This window comes from Anomalospiza imberbis, chromosome 3 (genome assembly GCF_031753505.1).
Source record: "Anomalospiza imberbis isolate Cuckoo-Finch-1a 21T00152 chromosome 3, ASM3175350v1, whole genome shotgun sequence".
Lineage (NCBI taxonomy): Eukaryota > Metazoa > Chordata > Aves > Passeriformes > Viduidae > Anomalospiza > Anomalospiza imberbis.
The window spans coordinates 59,247,485-59,269,802 of NC_089683.1; the positions used below are offsets into that span (position 1 = coordinate 59,247,485).

Genomic DNA, 22,318 nt, shown 5'->3' on the forward strand with positions numbered 1-22,318 from the left:
AGCCGACCTAGGTAAAAGTGAGATTGGTGGGAAGAGTGGGCTGGGGTTTTGGATAACCGGGATACTCGTAACAGACCTTCTCCCTCCAGAAGAAATCTTCAGAATTAAAGTACGCTGGGGAGAACCGTGCAAAAATTGTGGAAGGATGTCACCGTACTGAAAGCAGGTGCAAAATTAGGCGTTTAGAGGAAATTAATTGTCAGAGGAATCAAGAAGGGCAATTCAAAGTGCCTTCACATCAGAGATTAGCAGTTAAACTAAAAGACAACCCATTTACAAAATACAGATCTGAGCACAGTGTTTTACATGTAAGTTTCAAGTGGGAAAGCAGCGAGGATGCAGCCATTTAGGAACTGTGTGTTGTGGGACGATCTGGGTAAATCCCTCTTGAAATGCAGATCGAGTGCATATTACCTAGTTTTAGATAACATCATTAATGAGATTCTTGGCTAAACTCAAAACAGTTTCAGGAATACATTTTATTATAAAAATGTGCAACTATCTGTAAAATTTTATTAGGCAGTATTTTGTATTACAATCATTTGAGGAGTCAGAGTTGTGTCCTTGCCTTCCTTCTGTCCTTGTTCATGTCTTACCAGGACTAGGCAAGCATATCTTACAACTAAATTACAGTGCTGGAATAACAGTTACTTCCTTATGAAACATTAATAAATAGTTATTTCCACAAATGTAATATCAAAAGCAAGAGTAATTATTGAAAACCTAAGTGATTTTAGTAGTCAGAAAACTTTTCTTCTATGATGGAAATCAAAAGGCTAGTGTGTGAATTTGCTATTCAAAATATTAAATATTGAAATTAATGGTTAGATAAAAATGTTTTCCTATGATTTTAAGTGCACAGCTTTGGATAAGGTGTATTGGTAAAGTACAGTGTAGCAATATTTTATAAGTAAAAGTCACACTGGAAGATCTTTGTGGAGAATGTACAATCTGTGTGAGTTGTCTGGCACTGATAAAACCTCAGGCCATCACTTATGAAATCTCACCCACCAAAAGCTTCCTTTGCACCCACTACTGCTGGGTCGTGAAGCTCCTTGAAGTCTTCTTCCAGAAGCATAAAGGAAAAAATTACCCAATTTATGCGTTAACAGACAAAATACTTTGATGTTGTGTAACAATGAATGAGCATCTAACTGCTGTGTGAGCCCAGCTTGCCAAAGGACCTATGGAATACTCAGAAAATTTAGAGTAAGGGGTAATTTAAGACAAAGTTTCTGAGAAAAAAAAAAAAGTAATCTGAGTCAATGACTGATGGTCAGCCTTTGAATCACCTGAATTATATCCCTGTTTTAAATGAGAAGGGTGGATTTCCACAGGGTGAGTTCATGGATAAAGGAAGGGGCAAAATCAGGCTTTTGGTATAAAGTTTAATATGCAGACACTGTTTCTGTCAAGTCTTTGTCTAACTGATTTTGGCGCTATTATTGCTTTGTTCTTTCATCCCACCAACATCACTTGTACTGCCGGCAGTAGTATTCAGGACATGTTCAAACAGGGCTGATGCTTTGTCACTGCAAATGTACTCAGGATATTGGTGAACACGATGGGACTTGCTGTGTCCAAGTCCCAGGATATGCTACAGTGCTGCTCTTGGGTCTCTTAAAAAATAACAGCACTAGGCTGAGAAAAACCCTTAGACATGATTCAGATCAACTTGGAGGAGACATTGCATCTGTCTGCCTATGTGCAACCTTAAGTTTTTGCTTTGTTTGATTTGATAAGGGCTCAGGCTTTGTTGACTGGGTCAACAGTGCCAGGAGTAGGCTCACAGACATTGTGGAAATATAGACTTTACTCCTTGTGGTGTAGAGAGTTGCTAAAATTAGAGACTTTCTTGTATCAGCTTTGATTGCTTTTGAATTGGTGTTGTGGAATACTTCTGCTAAATGGCTTTTGCAACCACTTCCTGCGTATGGAAGTTGTGGGTTCCTAAGCAGGCTCACAGCATGGTCAGTCCAGCAAGCTGCTTTTACTGAAAAAGCCCCTCACCTGATTTTATATATTGGCTCCTTGTAATTGAGTTTGCTGCCTAGGGAATCAAGTTTAGCATGAGATGACATCTTAAACCCTGGCTATTGAAGCTGGACTGTAGGTCTCCTTTATTTGCTTGGTTTAGACTGCAGCCTAGCAGCAGTTCAGCATGCTTTTAATTTAAAAAGTAATTATTGCTAGCTGAAGTCTGCTTTGTGTCCACTTTCTGTGGTCCTGCAAATGAACTGTGTGGACTCCACAGGTACTCAAGTGTGTTATGGACTGGCTGTGGACCTGGACGTGCTATGACCACATTTCCATAGTAGCGTGCCATAGCTGTTAAACCTGCGTGTCACCAGCCTGTCTTTTCTCCATCAAACCTTGAGTCTTCTTCACACCACATGTGCCTTCAGGCTAATCTGAATGCTCATGATACTGTCTGTGAGTTTTGCTTCATTCTGGGTATCCCAAACTACTTTAAGCTTGGTTATGTGAAAGCTGGTTGTAAACAGCTAAGTTGAACACATGTAACACACTATAGATTCAGTTTCTTTTCAGCCTAAAGGACAGAAGGGTACAGAAATATTCTGCTTATTTTTGGCCCTTTGGCATTAGGTTCTATTTGACAGAAATTTAAAACACTGGGCAAAAGTGACAAAAACATAGCTCACTTTCTGTAGTGGACTTGCTATATACATTCTCATGAAAAACTGAAATACAAGTTAAATACATACTTATTTTATTCCAAGCTATAGAATAAGTGTATTTAGGCAGTTTTTCAAAGTGTATTGTACACTGCATGCACAATAAATCAGTTTAATAGCTTGACTTTTTTACAGTTTGTGTTCAAAGATCTGTATGATAGGCAATGAGATCATGTTACTTATTGTCCATTTGGACCACATCCATTTTTGTCATAAAAAAATTTGGGAAACCCAAACCGATAAACGAAATGTACATTAAATGTTTTTATATGAGCATTTGCTCCAAGAAAGAAACTTTACATGCTATGTTCAATTTTTAAATCCCTCCCAATAGAGGATTTTAGACAATAAAGTTTTGAACGTGATTTCATTGCAGTATTACACTGAAGATTGGTGTAATATTTTTCAAAATTATGTCACAGTTTCCAAATACAGATTTTGGAACGTTATGCTAGAAATCAAGGTAATATTTTAGGGCCTGCACATCTAGCTTTAAAGTTGTCTTGAAAGGATGACTTGTCTGTGTTGACAAGAAGTTCTACCTGTGTGAAATATCTTATAAAGATAGCTTATGACTAGCAGGTCACCATCAAATAGTAACATTAAGAATATTCAAGTCTACATTTGTCAAGACTTATGCATGCAGTTTTGTCTCTTACACATTGCTTAGATGTGTGCACCAAATGTGTTGTGCCTCAAACACCAACAACTTGAAATTACACTATGTAAATATATACATATATGATGCTGTATATGTTTAGTACCAAGTAAATATAGCTAGTCAAATGATACTAGACATATGTAGGACCATAGTTAAATTCCAATTAAGAAAAAAGCAAGAAAAATTATTTTTTTCCCAACAGCATTTCACAGTAGAAGGAGGCAGTCCTTTCTCACTGAATTTTCCCCCCTCAGGATTTGTAAACATCATAGCTCGTATTCTATCAGTATAATAATTGAATATTTTATTCATAATGGTAAGTAGCTAACCAACATGAATAAAGTTGTCATAACACGGTAGCACTTTCAGACAAAACAGGTATTTATTAAAAGAAACATTTATAAATATTTTGTCTTGCATTTTAAACTACATTTTCATAAATAACAATATTTAAAAGTGCTGAATATGATAGGATAGTCAGCAATGCCACTGTAAACAGATTTGTTTTTCCACTTTGCAGATTTTTGTTTTAGATCCCATTTTGTCAAACACTACAACAGTTAAAATATTTGCATAGGGAATAGAGAATAGCCCTTTTAATCATCTCCTGAATTCTATATAAATTACAAAACCAAATGAGTTTAAGAAACAGTTTGTTAAATTGTTCATATATATATATCCAAAAAAAGCACACAGGTTTCAAGTAAAAAGAATGACTAAAAAATTCCCCAGACCTGCTATCTGAAGCATGTTCAATAAATTAAGAAAATGAGAGGTAGTAAAACAAAGGGAAAAAAATAAGCCCCAGAAGATAAACTAAGACCTGGATCCTCTCAGTTACGGTGTCACAGCAGAGCGGCCTCGGCAGCAGCAGCTCCCGCCAAAGCCGGCACCGGAGGCTGCCCGCAGGAGGTAACTGAGGGGCTGGAGCCAACTGTGTTCAGGCCAGATTCCACTCAAGGACACAACTGCCAGACCTTCCAGGCCAATCGAAAGCGATGGGCTTGTGCCATGTTTAGTCCTACATAAGTGAGAAGAACCTTGCCTCTTAAGTCTTAGTATGGTTGTCAGTATTAAATATATATATATATAAACACACAAACATATATATATATATATTTTTAACAAGTATTCAGAGCAATTTCTTGGTATATCTTCAGCAGTTTATGAGGGATGCTAACACTCATTTTGCTTGTGTATGGTAGGTATGAAGATGGGTTTTTTTTAAGTTCCAAGTCACTGTCTCTTTAAACATCAAAATGTGTCCTGAAACTGGACATTCTTTGATAAAAAGGCCAAGCAAACACCTATTAAAAACACCATGGCAGCCTAGTGACAGGAGTACTGGGCTGCCTTAGCTATGATTAAGGGCTCAGTACAGGAATCTCTACCCAGGAAAGATACCCATTGTGTTTCTGTAGGCATTTTGCTTGGGTAAGATCTGTGGTTTTAGAAGCCCTTAAAGTTTGGTTTAATATTAATCTCCAAACCCCTTTTTTTCAAGGAGTTGTTCAAAATCAATGAGGCTAAAAGCTAAGATAAGTCTTCTTTAACCCGCCACCTCATAAAATGTTACTTCATTTAACAACATTTTTTACCGGATTTAGCTTTCAAAAAAAATATCTTACAGAACAGATGCAGTTCATCAAAATGTTCTAAAATGCTCTAAAATGCTACATGTAGGCAATCTTTTATTAAATTTCTTTATTAAAAAAACTAAATTATCAAGCCTTTTGTGTTGCTTCTTGTTTCTTTTTTTTTTCTGAAGTACATAACATTATACAACAGTGTTAGAACTGGATAGCCAGTCTTTAATAAATCAGTTACAGTATCTGACATCTGAAATGTACATTGAAAATCTTTGTTCTTTTAACAATTAAACAATATCAGCGCATAGATGGTGTCACCCAGAAATGGATCCTTTTAAGTGATTTGTGCTTTTTTTTTCTCCTTTTATTTTTCTTTTTCTTTGACATTGCAAACTCTGTAATGAAAATGCCACAGTTTTGGCAGTGAACAACCAGAGGAATCCTCCGCTTGATTTATTCTAAATAAACAGTGATAAATAGCTCTTTTACTCTATACAGAAATATTGGCTTCAAAAAGTCAGTGTATTGTACTCAGTAGAGCATGTAGAGGAATGCTACACCTTAAAAACTGGCTTTTTAGTTAGTGATGTTAAAAAATGCAAGCCTCTTTCTGGTTTGCTGTAATTGTTTCTATGTACCATAGGACTGTATTGCACAAAAAAAAGTTTTTAAATACAGCTATAATTTATGTTATTGGATTAAATATTGCAACAACTAAGTGGTAAGTGAAGCAGTTTTACCTTGCACATGCAGTGTGAGGATACACAAGGAGACTGTTCATAAAACTACAAATACATCATTGCAATCTTGACTGCAGTAGGGTGAAAGGAGTGTGAAACAAATGTATTTTGGCAATTCCATTGATCCCCTCCCACGCCATCTTGAGCAAGGAGGACCTTGGTAAAAATGTAGACAGAGACCATAATACGTATTTTTTTTCTTCACAGTAGCCTGAGTAGTGCTAAACTGTAGTTCTCCAGGAACCCAGCTACAGATGTTATTAAATTAATTTTCTTCCATCCCACCCACCCAAAAAAAAAAAAAAATCAAGTTATTTTGTTTCAAAATTAAAACTAAGTTTCAGAAGTAGAGCCTGTAATACTTTCAACAAGAGACTTATAAATCTGAGAGTTCAAAAACCTTGGAAAAGAGTCTCTGTGCATCAAAGTGTATATCTGGAGCTGGGCATCTTCATACATGTGAGGGCTGGGATCCAACAAGTTTCTGTTGATCACTTCTCTCACCCGGGAATCAAGACTAACCTGAAGAAGATGAGCACAGAATAATAAAACAATAACATTGGAAAAGCTGAAATATTTGTCTTTATTTCTCAGGGCTCCATTGAACATGCTGAGTTTATCAGTTATTCAAGTAATGCTCTTTACTTCTTTCAGAACCATCACACAATTACTGGGTAATGCGCTGAGACCATTAACTCTATTTCAGTTTTGACTTGGTCTTTGCATCCATCTGAAGATCTGTACAATGAAATGCAGCTGTATAGCAGATTAAATGCTGCAGTGTAACTGCAGTGTTCCATAATATATTGTTTTACCTTAAAAAATAATTTCTATGCATTTAAAAATGTTTCTCTGAAATGAATGTTGAATTACCCTCATTCAGAGAGCTGCAGGTTTTTTTTTTCTGAGCATTTGTGGTTAAACTTTTTGATAATATCTATTCATCATTCTTATCTGGCTGCCCTAGAGATTTTTTTCTGTTTTTTTTTTGGTTTTTTTTTTTGGTTTTTTTTTTTTTTTTTTTGTTTTGTTTTGTTTTTTTTTTTAGGCACTACACTTGTTCCTTACAAATTACCCAGGAATTTTCATAATTTTTATTGTGTTAATCTCCCCATTATTATTAACTATTTCAGATTTTTTCTTCTTATCAGGACTCTTTAACATCTGGTAATTCATACTTTCAGGAGATCATATATCCATATTGAAGTTGTTAGCAAGTTTCAGTTTTAGCTTCTCATTTATTTACCATTTGTGATGACCTCCTGTGTATAGGCAGAAAAGGGCCTATTATGTTTGGGATGAATGCCCAGATGATTTTAGAATATCCTTTAGAAATTTGAGTGAAAGTACAGTTTATCCACAAAATGCTCTAAAACTGAGTAAATTAATGCGTTCAGGATTAAATGAAATGGCAGTAGCAGCAAGGCCCAGCTGGGACCAGCAAGGGTTTACTCAGCTAAGAAGAAAAGGGCTAAAATCCTGAGTAGCTAAATGGCAAGAAGCGATCAGTTAAGACACTGTGATTTACACCAAGTTGCAATCTGACCCTACTGCTCTGCGACCGTACAAAGATATTCATTCTGTCTGAAGGATTGACTTCAATCCTGGAAAGCTCCATGTATTAAGATACCTTGATACATGAAGGATGGTAACCAAGATGAAAACTCAAAATATGTTTGGATGTGTGAGCCTGTGCTTTCATACATGGAGAAGCAAAGTCTTTGAAATATGCTGGTGTGGTATGGTATAGCATGGTACAGCACTGAGAAGTAAATATACTTTTTCATTCTATCTTCAGTACCAGCTGTAGGATCTGGCATTTTTGTTTTGTTGGCATATTGGAGTACGCTACTGACAGGGCAGACAAGCTTTCTCCTCTAGTATTTGCTGTCACTTGGTTATCAGTCACAAGGCACAACTGTGAGAGACCAGTGGTGCTGCTCAGCCAGTGAGTGTGGGCAGGAATACAGTGCTATGGTAGTTCTGAGTGGCAGTGTTGCAGTCATGTGTCTTCAGAATATGTTTGAATAGATTTCAAGCCCAGACCATTGCATTTCTACAGCACAGAGAGGACACACTAAGATTTAAGCAATTCTCCCCCTGACATGCAGGCACACATATTTATATAAACAAAAAACAGTTTATGCAGCTAATTGGTTCTTCAATATCAAACATAATAGTTGGGATAAAAAACCCCTCAAATCTGGCAGAATAGTGGGGTTTTGAGCCACTGAGCATAATAAAAATTAATTGCACTCAGAGAATGCAAAAAAGCAAAATTAATTATGGAACTGCTATTTTGCATTGTATTTTTAAAGCGACTCACTAAAGCCAGATGGCAAAACTAGTTGGAATTACTAAAGGTATATTCTTTCTAAACAGATGAATACAAAGTAGCTGTTTAGAACACTAAGACCTTCTGCCTCAATAACTCCTTTACTGTATGAATCATGCTAAATATATCAGCTCTTATGTCAAAAAGTAACATTTGGAAAGGGATGCCTGGATGAACAAGAATTTTTCAGTTCCCATGCTGTCCTAAAGCATTGCAAACAGTTCTTTTTTGCCTCCTAAGATTTTCAATATGGGCAGAAGCAACTGGATTGATGAAATCTGTACGCATCCAGCACCAAGTTTGTGAGTAGCTTTGTTAAACTCTGGGTCAAAAAATGCTTAGTTAGTGTTTGCATTTTAAATGCTGATTGGTCTTAGTTTAAAAAGATAATTGAGCATTCATCAGATACCTATCTGGTAAAAAGACAGTTTTAGAAGAAAAACTTATTATTAGCTTGCTGTATTGGCAATTGTATTTCACTCCAAAGCAAAAGTAGATACTATGACACAAGAGAAGCTAATGGAGCAATAATTCACTTTTGGCTTCATTCGTATGAATGAAGTTGCAAATTATTACTGAATGTAGTGAAAAAGTAAAATGTAGGAAGCAAGGTCCACAGTGAGCATAAATTAGCATAACACCATTGAGTAGAAATTCAAGTGCAATGCACAAAGACAAGGCAAAGAAGATAAAGGTACATGATGTGGCCTAAGAAAAACTCTTCTACAGTGCTTATATATTTATGTATCTCTTTGTATTACAAAACATGGATTGATAGGGATGCTTTTTCTTTACTACAGGTGAAGATAATTTCAAATTTTGTCTATTTCACTTAAAGGGTTGAATAAAGTTTTATAAAATTCCCTAGATATTATACATTTCATTAGATAAAATATGTCAGCTTCATTCTTGGACTCTCACATAGGAATGACAAGCAGAAATTCAGATTTTCTTCCAGACAATTGTAGCAGCAGATAAATCTACAAAGATTCTGATTTAAATTCCTTATGTTTGGTGCTTTTTCTCCAGAAATCCATTTGCATTACTTATTTCCTCTCTCTATCAGATATGTAGAATTACTAAAGAGGCAAAACTATTTATCAGCTTTCTTTTACTGGAGTTTCTTAAGCCTCATAGAGAGCCTGGATATGTTGTGGCTGGTAATGGTAAATGGACCAGTGCCTGCATGTCTACTGTTTCTGTCCCTTCCTTTCCTGATATAATGTTCATATTAAGACTTTCATCTGACAGACTTTCAGACCCTCACCAGGCAGTCCAGTGTATAACATTTCTGTTCTGGGATAACAGAAAATGCAAATGTAACATTTACAGCTTTACCTCTTTCGGTGATAGTATAGAAATGTAATCTTCATATATAAGTCTTGCTTTTTCTTCAATAACTTTCTTGTTCTGTTCTTTCTTTAGGTCTTCACATGCAAGCCAGAAAAGCAGGTTCTCCTCACTATACTCCGTTCTAAGAAACTCTCTGAAAAGGTTCCTCCCAGCTGGTGTTTTCATCATCTTGTCAAAATTCTGAGCCCAAGACAAAATTTCATCTGCAGTAGGATTTTGGCTGCAAAAGAAAATATCATTACAAATATGCTTCTATTTTTGTAACAGTGTTTTCATACATTCATCCAAAAATTCTCCTTTCAACTGCACTTTAGTTCAAAGTGAAAACTGGAAGCAACAAGGCTTCAGCAATAACAGGGAATTTCTGTTTGCTCTTCACTTGTGCATACATTATCCCAATAGCCCACTAAATGTGTTTAATGTTATAAGACATACACTTGACTTTTTATGAGTTTTCTGCTGGTGTTCTTAGCCATGTGGCTCAAAGACAAAATCCTAGAACAGCACTGAATTCCTGTCTCTGCAGTTAAAGGAGATTCCAGGAAGATGGAAATAGACTTTTTCGTGGAGAGTTTAGATGACACCTGATGTCCCTGATGATGAGCCTGCTGCTGATGATGACTGTACATGATATGGTTTAGGAGGAACAAGAAAAACAAAAAACTGTTGGCAGCCAAAAGCATACTAATGATGCCAAACAAAGTCATAATTCAGAGAGATTTTAAATTAGCATATTTCTCAGTGCTTGTACCTAATGGTTGCTAAGCTTCCCTCTGTTTCATGCTATTGACTTGAATTATGATCTTTTGGCATGAGATGTGATGGATTTTGCTGGCAAAACAGGAAAGAGAAGAAGTGGGGAAAAGTCCTTATTTCCATTTCCTGAAGGAAATTATTTGTGGCTTTTACCAGTGGATGCACTGGGTAAGTGATCAGAAGACTTACTGGCATCACTAATCCATTAATGTACCAATGAACAGCTTAAGAAAGTAATTCTCCAGATTACTTAAGAACAATTAAATATGGTTTCAAACTTAATTTTGAGCACTCGTCCTCTCCTTCCTAATCCAACACAAGAGCTTCACTAGCTGTTGTCATTAGCTTCCGTTTTACCATGATGCACAATAAGTGACATTTGTCTATATAATTTGTGTTGAAGTCAATTTATCAACTCCTACTCTCTATGCAAGGCACACTGGATGATGGGAATCGATTAGTGATAAATCACAAATTGTTTAACTGGAAAGTAATTGTAAACTGAATGAAAAAGTTTGAACATAGATTTTAAGGTAAACAGTCCTCTCAGGAATTTGCACTCTCCACGGAGGAGAGTGCAAAGAACCTGCTGAGCTGAATGGGGCTGACAAACAACCTGGGCTCCTTCGTTGTCTGTTGGGAAGCTCTTGACTTATTATATTTTCTAGAAATTGATGATATTTTCTTCTCATAAAAGACAATTATTAGCAATAAAGGCAATGAATTGTTTGGGTCATTTTTGTTATCCTATATGTCCATTAAAGTTTTAATTTCCTTCTTATGGGATTAGAGAACTGAGATTACCATTTACCATTACCCTGACAGAATACCATTTTTCGCCACACAATAAACATGGGCCCAAGTTTTAGACAGAATTAGAAGCTCAGACTTTCAGTGTGTTTAACCTAGTTTGCAAGGTATGTGTTTTTTGTTTAATTCCAGTGAAACCATAGTTCAAAATGTTTTATGAAAGGTAGCCATGTTAAAATTCTGGTCATGGAGTACACTTGTGACTATTATTTTTTCTTCTTGTCTGGAGAGACAGGAAAAAATTCTGTCATAGCTAGCAGAGGCTTCTTATAGAGATCCACATATGGAACCATGTATGCACCTTCCATTTCTCCCTGTGGTTCTTCCCCACAAATTAGAAACTGTAAATAAGCCTGACATTTGAATGTCTCTGCTGTCATTTCATTGTCAGGACAGATTTTGCTTCCTTTTGTAAAGAATTTTTTGGAGGAAAAGCAATTAAAAGGACATTCCCAAAGAATTAAAACCAAGACAAATCTCAATATTAGTTAAAGACAAAACACTTATTAGATAACAGCTTGACCAACTTACCATTCTTCTATGACCTGGATACTCTCCAGTTTGGTCGTATGTGTTGGCCTTCCTGCATTGTCTCCTCTATCTTCATTCCTAACAGTGAGGCTGCAATGTAGTACAACACTTTATTTTGTCTAGAAAAAGTTAATTTAAAACAATGACTATAGTAATGCAACCTTTTAAAAGATTAGACCTATATAGGGTATCATTTTTCACTCTTGTGTCTATAATTTTGGAGAAAAAATTTTATAATGACTTTTCCCCTGAACTATGATGAATATTGATTTACAGTTGCTATTAGCACATGCAGTGTATTAGAAGCTCACAGTTATCCACTGAAAGATGGGCAAATACTTAGAGGTCACTTTTGGAGTGATTTCACTTAGTTAACTGAGAATACTAGCAACAGTATGAGTAGGAGGGATATGAATATCTAAACTGGATATTGATGGGGCTTTGATGCCCCACCAGTTCTGGATAGTTCTTCAGGCTTTATGAATGTTGCCTTTTCTCTTTCCAAGATACAGTGGCAGTAGATGGCTCAGATACAGAACTTAGCGTGTGGCAGCTCCTTATGATTTCCTCTTCTGACCTAAATTTGTTTTCCATTCCAAAAAGTAAAACATACTGGCCGCTGAGCAGAAAGGCCTCCATCACCCTCATATTACCACAAGCAAGAAAAAGAAAGGCTTCCTTTATGCAAGGATGTTTTTAATGGCTTTTTGCTTCTTTTTAGAACCACTAACTAGAATCAGTTATTGTTTTGCAAATAACTTTTAAATCAGATTTGCTATAGTGGTAAAGACTTCCTCTGTGTGTGTTCTCTGTGAATCTTCTGGAATATGGTATGGCCAGCAAACCCACAATTCTTGATAACTACTGAAATAAAGTATGTTTTGAGTGACATAGATATTCATGTGGAAAACCTGGTTCTGATAATTAAGCTTAAGAAGTAGAATGTAGTAAGGAGATGGAAATTTACTTTCATCAGGTGTTCCCTATGTGTCCAGTTGAGAGAAAACAAGCAACCAAGCAAAAAATCCCCCTTCCAATCTCAAGAGCGCATATTTTGAATATTAACTATTCACCATACAATGATGGTCTCAGTCACTCTAAGTGTTGCTACAAAAATATGTTTGTAGCATAAAGCTTCTCCCTCCCCCACTAATCTAAATAACTCCTGCTCAGCTCTAAGAAGCAACTGCAGCTCTGAGACATCTTTAGCACAATTAATCTTTCTTTATAGGTTCTCTGCATTTATGAGTTTCTTCAACATTTTTTTCAAGCATTTGGCAGAGCTAATAGGTATTCTAAAATACTCTTCTGAAAACTGAAAGTTTAAGCTCCCAGGTAAAGCAGAGCACATATTAAGACTTAAACATTACAGAGATGTACACTTGTAAACGAAGCTCTTTGATACTGGTTGCTCCTTCACTTACCTGCCAAGACCTTAGTTCAGGCCCTTGGTCCTGCTTCCCCTGTTACAGCGTAGGAATGCAGCTCCAGTGCTGCTAAGGTTGTTAGGGTGTCATCAACTGCTGCAGGAGAAACAACACATCCTGAACTCTGGGGTTGGCAGGTAAAAAGCCTTTCTGTCTCCTCTGACCTGTTGTTCGTCAGTCTACAGAGGGAGCACCCAGGAAAGTCAGAAAGGAGTTCCATATGCAGGAGAAAAAAAAGGGGCCATTCACTTTCTTTCTGTCTTGTAATCTTTAAGTCCACACATGTAACTGCTTAGAGTCACCTTGCATCTGGCTAGAGCACAAAGTTGGAGTGAGGGAGAAGCAGGGAAGGCACAAAGCTCTCTCTCCCTTCCTCCCTCCTTCCTTCCCTCCTTTGCAGTCCATAGGTAGAGCAGCATTTGTCTTCTCTGCTGAGTGCAGAGAGCAGAGTGTCCTTTGATTCCACGGAAGAATTTCCTCCCTCCCACAGAGGGAGGAAACAGCCTGTGTAGGTTGTGAATGCAATAGGGTGTTCATTTGAGTCTGCCTAAAAGAGAATGAAGCTGCCTGTTTTCCTTCCTCCATCACATGAACAGCAACTAAGCTGTACTGAGGGAATTTACTTGTCAGGCACTAGACATTCAAGGTTTGGATGCAGGGTCTTACTGGAAGTAGAAAATGACTCATCTGAGAGCAGTCAGTATACACTGCTAATTGAATTTGTTGTCTGGGATCAAATACTGTTTGCTTTGCTCATGCAAAATCTCTGCTAGCCTTGGGAAAATCATCATGGGTTGATGAAGGGGAAGCAATGATAGTGAAGTAGTGAGTGGTGAAAGAGAGAAATAGGAAAAGGAGCAAAGAAGCCATGTTGACTTCATTGCAATGTTTGTTTATCAAAGGAATGACTAATAGACAGTATGCACTTTTATTTTCTTTTAAAAACCCCCAAACAACAAAACAAACAATAAAAAGTTCAGACTGTGGGCCTGGAATGTAGTATGCAGTTTTATGGTATCTATACCGTAGTGACAATGCAAGGTACACACTTGGCCCTGATTTCTTCATCTCACCAGTCATAATTGGAGATTAATGGCTGAAGTTAGTCAAGGCTGCAAAACAGAGAACACTTCAAAGAGAGAAGCGTCACACTGGGTTGGGACATGTTTGGGTATTGCATTTAAAATGGTGATACTTTTGTAATACATCTTGGCCTAAATTCTGCATTATATTTCCTGTGACAAAACTAGCACTACATTTCAACTTTTATTTATCTACATCTGTCAAGGCTAGAGTTTCATCAGATATGTTATTTTTGATATGTTTTTCCTGTGAATGAAACCATCATTTTTATACTGAAGTACACTCAATTGAGGTATGTTCTGTTTTCACTCAAGGATCTGGATCTCTTAGAAAAAGAAATATTTAAGCATATTTGACTGCAAAGCTAGCTTGAAAGCAGCCTTTAAGTAACTGATCACAATAACAGATTGCTACCTTTTAACTTGAAATGACAACACTGCACTCCTCTTTCCTATGTTGTTGTATTCAGCTGGAAACACCCTATCTGTTCCCGTTTCTCCGTGGAATTCAAGCAGTCTGCAGCAGCAAAAGTGTTCTGCATACCTGGAGCTGATGTCACCGATACATTAATCCATCACTGAAGCTAGCTGTCTGTGTCAGAAGTATTATGCTATACAGTGTAACACTAGACAGACTAAAAGTAACAGGCTAAAGATTAACAAAATTATCTTAGTTAAGGGTTTAAGTAAAGAAATTGCTGATACATCTTACCAAAAAATAGTTAAATGAAAGGGAGGTGCACTAGAGAGACATCTGATGCAAACTAACATCTTTGGTGCTATTATTATTTATTAGTTGGAATATACCCAGCAGATATCTTTAAAATTCAGAGATGCAAATTACCCATGATAAAAACACAACAAAACTACTAATGCCTTAAAAAGGGAGAGTTTGGGATGTCTAAAGGCAGAGTTTAAATGAAAAGTGCTAGTATGAGTTTGTTCTCTGTTCATACGGAAGGTTTGTTCTGCCCACTTCTATGCTGATGTTATTGCTCTGGAGAGTATAGTAAAAAATACTTCAGTGGCCTGAGCTCAATGTACCTTTCAAATATATCTTGGGTTCTTGACTGTTACAAAACCAGTAAGTTTCTTCAACTACTGCAACAGTATTATTATGAGTAATTTCTGCTTGGAGTGAAGCTATTTCTATTTTTCAAATTCACATGCTTTATAAGTAAAAAAGTTAATGATCAGGGACTACTTGAAGAAGCATACATATTGAACATATGACCACAAATAAGGGTGAGTGTGTCCAGGTTTCTAGCTGATGTGGTTTTGGGGGTACTGTTGGGATTTAGAAAACTGATCTTTATTTATTTAGCTGCTATTATTTGGCTGTTAATATTCAAGTTAAGCAATTAAGTACTTATTCTGTGTAGTAATTATGTAGCTAAATTGGTATTGAAGCACCCTATTGCATGAGAAGATAAAAAAGCCAAGTTAATTGCATAGAATCATCAAGAGTTGAACTAATTTAAGAGCAAATATCTCACTGACTCTTCCTCCAGCTGAGGGCTTTAGCCTTTTCACAAGTTGCATCCCTACTGCTGCACTTACTTTCTACTGCCTTTAAGAAACTGAAGGTAATTTATAGTTTGCACCTGATCTTTCATTCTCTGCATATCCAGTAAATAAATGGTATTTAATTGGTTCCCAAGAGTCACGTTCTCATATACCAGTAGCCTAAATCTGGTAGATTGGTGAAAATACTGTTTTCATTATGGCAAGAAAACCATGCCATTGTGAGAGGTGCCAGGATTAATATTCTGCCCATGCATGGCTGACCAGGTCCTATTCATTCAGGGATTTTCTGTTATGTGCCTCATATGCAATATATCCTCACAGTATTTTGCAATTAGGTCTGGTACTGAAGATAATGTGGCTATTAAAACCTCTTGCCTTAATGGTGTTTTTTTGTACTGCCATGCAGATGAGTAGAAATCAAACTGGGACACTGTGAATGGCTATTGGGTTGGCCGTTTAGGAGATCTGTGCTCAGTTTCTTCTTTTTGGCTGAAATTTGTAGTCTGCTGGGCAGTGACTGTATTTTAGGCTGGATCTGTTTATGTCATGCAGTAGGACCATGAGCCCTCAAGCCACAAATGTAACAGAAAAATCTTCTTTATTCTAGGTCAAAGGTCACATTAAGTCAATTGTTCATACATAATCTGAAGACAGAATTCTGTTTTCACATGAAAATCAATATTCAGATAAGATTCTCTGGATAACAGATGTGCTGATAGGTTTCCTTCACTGATCGACCCTTTGAATGAATGTATCTCACTGGCACTGCACTTCACCCTATGCTATTCCTAGAAATTTTTATTAGCATCAGATCAAGAGACATCATATTTTTAGCTTTCTAAAAAAACCCCAACAACTCTCTCCCCACAAAAGACATCAAGAGATCAAGATTTAATTATGATTTTAAAATTACAGTGGTAGATGATGTAAAATGACCATTCCCCAAAAGTCTTGAAAAACACAATTTACCAAATTTACCAGATAGATTCAGATAGGAAATATATTTTTTCTTCTGATTCAAAGAGGAAAAGCCTTTAAACAAACAAATTACTACACATTAAAACAAGAACATATGTTTAGTGCATTTTCCTGAAAGGAGGGGAAGATGGTTTTGGAAACTCTTAGTATTGGTGCCCATCTTTTTCTCAATCTTTTGCCAGCTGGGTAAATACCTTCACTTTTCAATTCAAAATGGGTGCTGGAATCTCCAGTATACCCAGGATTCTTGCACTGAAGAACCCAGATCTGGATATAGTACTCCTGCTGATCTCCCTGGTCTCTGATTCCTTTCCTTTTATTACAAGTATTTAGCTTAAAGCATGCTATATGAACAAATATTTTTTCTGGTTTTATTTCAGATGCAAAAAACCCTGCATGCTAGTATCTTTTTAATTTTTGATTGTAGTTCAATCTGATCAAACTGTTCTCAACACTGTGGTTCAAAAGTCAGTCGCTGAAAAATCAATTGTTCACACAATTCTATTCAGAAGCTCACTCCTAAATGCTGAGGCATGCTCTGTTAGATGTCAGAGATAGCTGTAGTCCCAATATCCCATATGCTGTGTGATAATGGAAAAGACAACTATACTGAGATTCTTCAATTTCTTTTATGAAACCTGATTTAACTTATGACTCAAAATCATTTTGTCACCTCATTTTTTTCTGACATCTGGAATATTTAAGCTTGACGTCATTGAATACTAGTCAAGACTGTGTTTGTTTATGCACAGAGAATGATGATTTTGCTACACTTTGCAAAGCAATAATAATGAAAAATAATTGCAATATTATTGTGATCCTTTCATAAAGAACAATACAGCAATGTTAATCTCAAATCATTGTCTTCTATCTCCCTTTTAATGTCACAAAAATAGGATGAGAACAAAATGTTACATGAACAATATTATCCAATTGATAGCGCTTTTTTTTTAAACTGAGGTAAAGAGTAAAAAACTTGCTTCTATTAAAGTTAAGGAAAGGATTCACTTTTTTGTTACAGTAAGTGAATAATATCCAGGATGATTATTCTGAGAAAAAACTAGACCTAGAATAATTATTTTTATGAAGAGGGAATGCCATGTACTAGACATTTTCATAGGATCAGATAAACTTGCAGTATATCCTTCAAGTCCCTGGCTGTATTAGAGAGAAAGTTGATCCATCTCTTATCTGACCCTGAGTTTATGTCCTTGTAAGAATAGCAAGAAAGACTAAAGCTCTACTACTCTTCCAATAACACCAGTATATTCAAAATGTCAGCCAAATTTGTGGCAACAAATGAATTCTAGAGTGGAGGCTTGCGTGGATGCCTGGAGGTTTTTGCAAGATGAACACAAGTGATGTGTAGTAAACTTGTTATTCTCATATGTCTGCTTTGGTAGTCTGTGAGAGATTTTGAAGGGAAATGGTGGTCAAGAGCTGATGGAATCATGTGCTTGAACTGATCAGAATAAGGTCTTAACTCAGTCAGCAGAACATAATATTTTTTTTTACAAATAAGAAACAGATCAAAAAAAATGAAAGTTTTTTTTCATTAGTGTCAATCCAAGTTTTTAACAAGATAATGATTTACAGCTCTTCACTGAATTCAATAAAGAAATGTAGGATGTAAAATTTTATATTGAAAACAAGTTAGAAATTTCATGAAAAATAGCTACATCTTATTCTGAGTAAAAAATAAATTGTCTTGTGCTTAAAAATAAATGATGAGATTGTGTTTAGCAGACTGACATAGGAAAGCAGTCTGTTGGGGCAAAGCCAACAATTACCATAAGGCTATAATCAGCCCACTTGGCAGTGTCCACTGAAACTATAAACTCCTTTCAAAAAGTCCAGGTACCTGTGGTGCTGAGTCTTTTGAGTGCCAGAGTTACATTTGCCTTAGGTAATAAGATGGTGCAAGAGGCATGTATGATCCAAATTATTTTTAAAAGAAAAAAACAAACAAGCATAGACTCCAACTTGGAGTCAGCTGTTTTAGAGCAGAAAAAAATATGTGTTTGTAAACTTGACATCTGCTTCTGTGAGTCTTACCTCATGTAACTAAAACCCCAAACAATTCTTTATTTTGTAATAATGCAAATATTTGCAAGTTAACCATCCTAGAGATTTTGTAATACAGCTAAAATGCCACCAGTATTTCAAAGCATCAGGTGAGGAATGTGGTCACAAACCTCCCAGCTCTTTGTTCAGCTTACAGTGTAATCTCATTGTTTTAGCCTTTAACTACAAGAGCTGCAGTAATAACTGGCCTGTTTTTTTTTTTTTCTCTTAGGTCACAAAAAGTAAGATAAAATAAGTGGTTTGTTTCTTCCAATGCTTTGTCTCTTCCAATGGCTAGAAAGTCTACAATTTTTTCTTTCCCAATTATTCTTCATTGTATTTTCCCCCTTGATTCAGTTTATGTTGAAGTGTGTGTAGTGTTGTAGTTCATATTTTCCCCCTTTTTTTATCTCTGTTTGAAGAGCACACAGTTGAGAAACAGTCTGTAACAGACAGTTGGGCACTTCTATGTGCCATGAATGTTCTTTCAATGAAAAAGCTTATGATCCTCTGCTCAGGATCTAGTAATATTAAATGGAGGCAGACTTCTGGCTCCCATGAGCACATTTCTGCATACCATAAATCCTGTGGTCCAAGCAGGAGCCCAAGGTATAAACTTTCTGGTCTGATTTTTCCTACCCAGGATGGATGCAGAAGCTGTTTCACATGCCCTTCCACCAGGGTTTTATGGAGAATGCAACTGAATGGAACTGAGTTTGTGTTTTGCACAGATTTGATAGTTAAAATTAATTTATTTCTGAATTGAGTTTCTAACAAAATAGTGTTTGTGGAAAAGTTTGATGACATTTCATAACTGCTTTTGATAGGTCTAAAAATAATTATCATTACAATTTAAAATTAAATCATCAGTTGTCCTGGTTTTATTCATTGCTAATTACCATTATTCTTACTACTCTTTTGTGAGTAATTCTAGTTAATGTAGTAAAATAATAGATTAAAATGAAATATTGTGTTTAACTTTAAGAAGCTCTTTAGAAAAATTATGTTCTGTCATTGCAGATTTCTTTTCCAGCAGGCTTTCTGATTATGAGACAAAAGATTTTCTTTTTAGAAAACAGCTAATCAGGAAATCCAGCAGCTATAACTCTTAACTTCATGATACATGGAGTGTTTGTTAAAGCCTCATCTCTCAGAGTGCTGCAAACAGCATCTCCATTTTTCACTCAGAATTGTGTTTATACTAAGAGCTATGGAGAGAAGTGTGAAGAATAATTCCTTACAGCATTTAAATCCCAAAGCACAGCAAAAAAATGCATTTGTCTTTTGTATTTGAAGTATCCTTGCTTCCCTAAAACAATCTTGAGATTTCTAGAAGAGTAGCATTGACAGTATGGCTCTGGAGTGTGCGGACACAGAAATAGAGATGTACTCAAAATCTTTTGTGCCTACAGATTGGTATCTTGGCCCATTCACTGTCTTATTTCTGACACCAATGCTGTATCAGCAATCCAGGGTGACTGAAAGAATCATTGCCTATTCTCCTGCGTTTGTTCTTTAGTGCTGCTATTGCAGTGCTATTTCAACTTTTCTGTGTGAAGGAATAGCTTTTAGCCCTGTGAGATATTTAAGAGTTCAGAAGGAAATGCACTTTAAAATACTACAGATGAATAGGGTCCTACCTTTCTTCCTTTTGCAAACCTGGACTAAGTTCTGTGAGTTCTTTTGTTCAAAGGTTTATTATAAGGCCAGATCATCTATGTTGAGAGCTGTGAACTTTCCCATGAAAAATAAGAAACTTCTCAGTTCATTTGAGATTGTATCTTTCTGCCATACTTTGAATGTGGGAGAGTGTGGGTTTGATTTCTTACTGGTTTTCAATTGCTGTGCTTTCTTAATACTGTGCAGCATTCAGCCTAATTGGTCAAAAGTCAATATAGATTCAACTATAAACCATAAAAGAAAAAGGAGATTTGTGGAAACCACAGTTCAAGATATCTGGAGCACCTCAGGCTATTAAGGTCTAGTCATTTAAGACGTTCAGCTCTGTCCTGGTAGTATTATGTTGTGCTATTCCTCAGAGTGAGCAGAAGCAGAATTGAACCCAAATGATCTACTGCTTAAGAGTATAATTATCCCTTTGTTAATAGGAAGTCTTGGCCAAGATGGAGTTTATGTAAGATCATTATATAAGGTTATTAAATTGCATCCCACATGGCACTGTAAAGGTAGATCATCCTTACTGAAATATGAGTAAACTAAACTAAAGTAAGTCATAGAGGGATGTGCTTTGTAAAGCAAGTACTTAAAAGGATTTAGCAAATCTGCAGTGTTTCACTCTCTTCCCTTTCCTGTATATTTAATATTTTAAAATCGAATAGACATAAAATCTGGTAACCTTTTCTCTTCATAAGGGACAGTCATTTTAAGTCTCTTTATAAAGCCATGAGTTATATTTTCCTTCTGTATTTTCCATCAAAGTTGAAATTAGTGAATGTTTGGCAGACAAATTGTCAAATTTGTCCAAACTACATTTTCCTTTTGGACCCCATGAAAAATTTGAAGGCAATGCCTTGTAGAAATAAAAATCCACATGTCAATGCTTCTTCCATCATAGATTGATATTTGCAAAGTAATATTTGATGTAATTTTTATATTTATTCTTTTGTCTTTTAAAAAATATTCTGAAGTGTATTAGTAATAGAAAAACTAACTTGCTGGAAAAACCTTGATAAAAGGTTTTTTATCAAAAAATGATAAAAAACCTCCTAAAGTACTTCTCCTAAAGTACTCAGAAAGACCCTCAGAAATATTTTGCAAAAATTTAAGATCTGAGATTCAGTCTTAAAACTGAGTTCAGTGCTCTGAGTTCAGTGTTTCCTGATGTTGAGAGGGAACCTCCTATGTTACAGCTTGTTTTCCTTGTCTCTGATGTCCTGTCACTGGGCACCACTGAAAACACTCTGGCTCCATCTTCTTTGTTCACTCACTTCAGGTGTTTATACATATTGATAAGATCCTTCTGAACCTTCTCTTCTCCAGGTGGAATGATGTCAGGTGTCTCAGCCTTTCCTCACAGGAGAGGAGCTCCAGTCCTTTAATCATTTTAGAGGCCCTTTGCTGGAATCTCCAGTATACCCAGGACTCTTGCACTGAAGAACCCAGATCTGGATACAGTACTCCAAGCATGGCCAGTAGTGCCACAAACAACAAATTTAAAAAGAGACTGCAATTGAAGAATATTCTGGGGGGCTACTTAAAAATTGCAATTATATTTACATTTCAGGATGACTTCAGAGTGAAGGAGAGAACTGTTCTCAAGGTCAATTCAGGTTAAATGTTATGTGAAAGAAGACTGGCCCTTTTAATGGACAGCCTTGCAGAATGTGTTATTTTCTTCCTCTGCTCTTGTGTGACTTATTTAATCTTCCTACCTGCAGATACTGCAGCTCAGCAGGAGCTCAAAGGCAGATGGAAACTACCAATGTGCACTGTACTTGAACTTCTGAAATAAAGGACAATATCTCCCTCAAACTTAGACTAACACAGAGCAAAATTTGTAACTGTGCAAGAGAGGAAAGAACTAGTGATGCAAAGCAATATGACTTTCCTAAACTTTTTTTAACTTATAATATTTTGTTCTTCTGAAAATCTGTAAGAAAATATACTTTCTGCTGGATTTAAGCTGAAAGAGATTATATTACTTTACATAATGAGAGCCACAACAGAAGTAATTACAACTTTTGTTAAACTGCTAGTCCTTTCTAGGATATTTTTTTGAGATTTTTGTTCTCATACGTGGAATGTAATT

General features: G+C 36.2%; 1 protein-coding gene and 1 long non-coding RNA gene across 7 annotated transcripts in view; one reads left to right on the top strand and one right to left on the bottom strand.

Moving 5' to 3' along the window:
* The first annotated feature begins 82 nt into the window (after positions 1-82).
* LOC137470869 (uncharacterized) lies at positions 83-9,856 on the top strand. Its single transcript, XR_010997282.1, has 2 exons — positions 83-308; positions 8,262-9,856. It is a non-coding gene; the product is annotated as an uncharacterized lncRNA (long non-coding RNA).
* RGS17 (regulator of G protein signaling 17) overlaps positions 5,106-22,318 on the bottom strand; it is a 69,779-nt gene continuing 52,566 nt past the window's right edge. For 4 of the 6 annotated variants that reach the window (XM_068184638.1, XM_068184637.1, XM_068184639.1 and 1 more), the window contains exons 3-5: positions 11,472-11,561; positions 9,360-9,594; positions 5,106-6,208 (exon numbers count right to left, since the gene is read on the bottom strand). In XM_068184638.1, the coding sequence (XP_068040739.1) occupies positions 6,020-6,208; positions 9,360-9,594; positions 11,472-11,561 (514 nt within the window). In that variant the 3' untranslated portion in view covers positions 5,106-6,019. The remainder of the gene's footprint in view (positions 6,209-9,359; positions 9,595-11,471; positions 11,562-22,318) is intronic. The other 2 variants (XM_068184641.1, XM_068184642.1) reach the window with 1 other exon arrangement.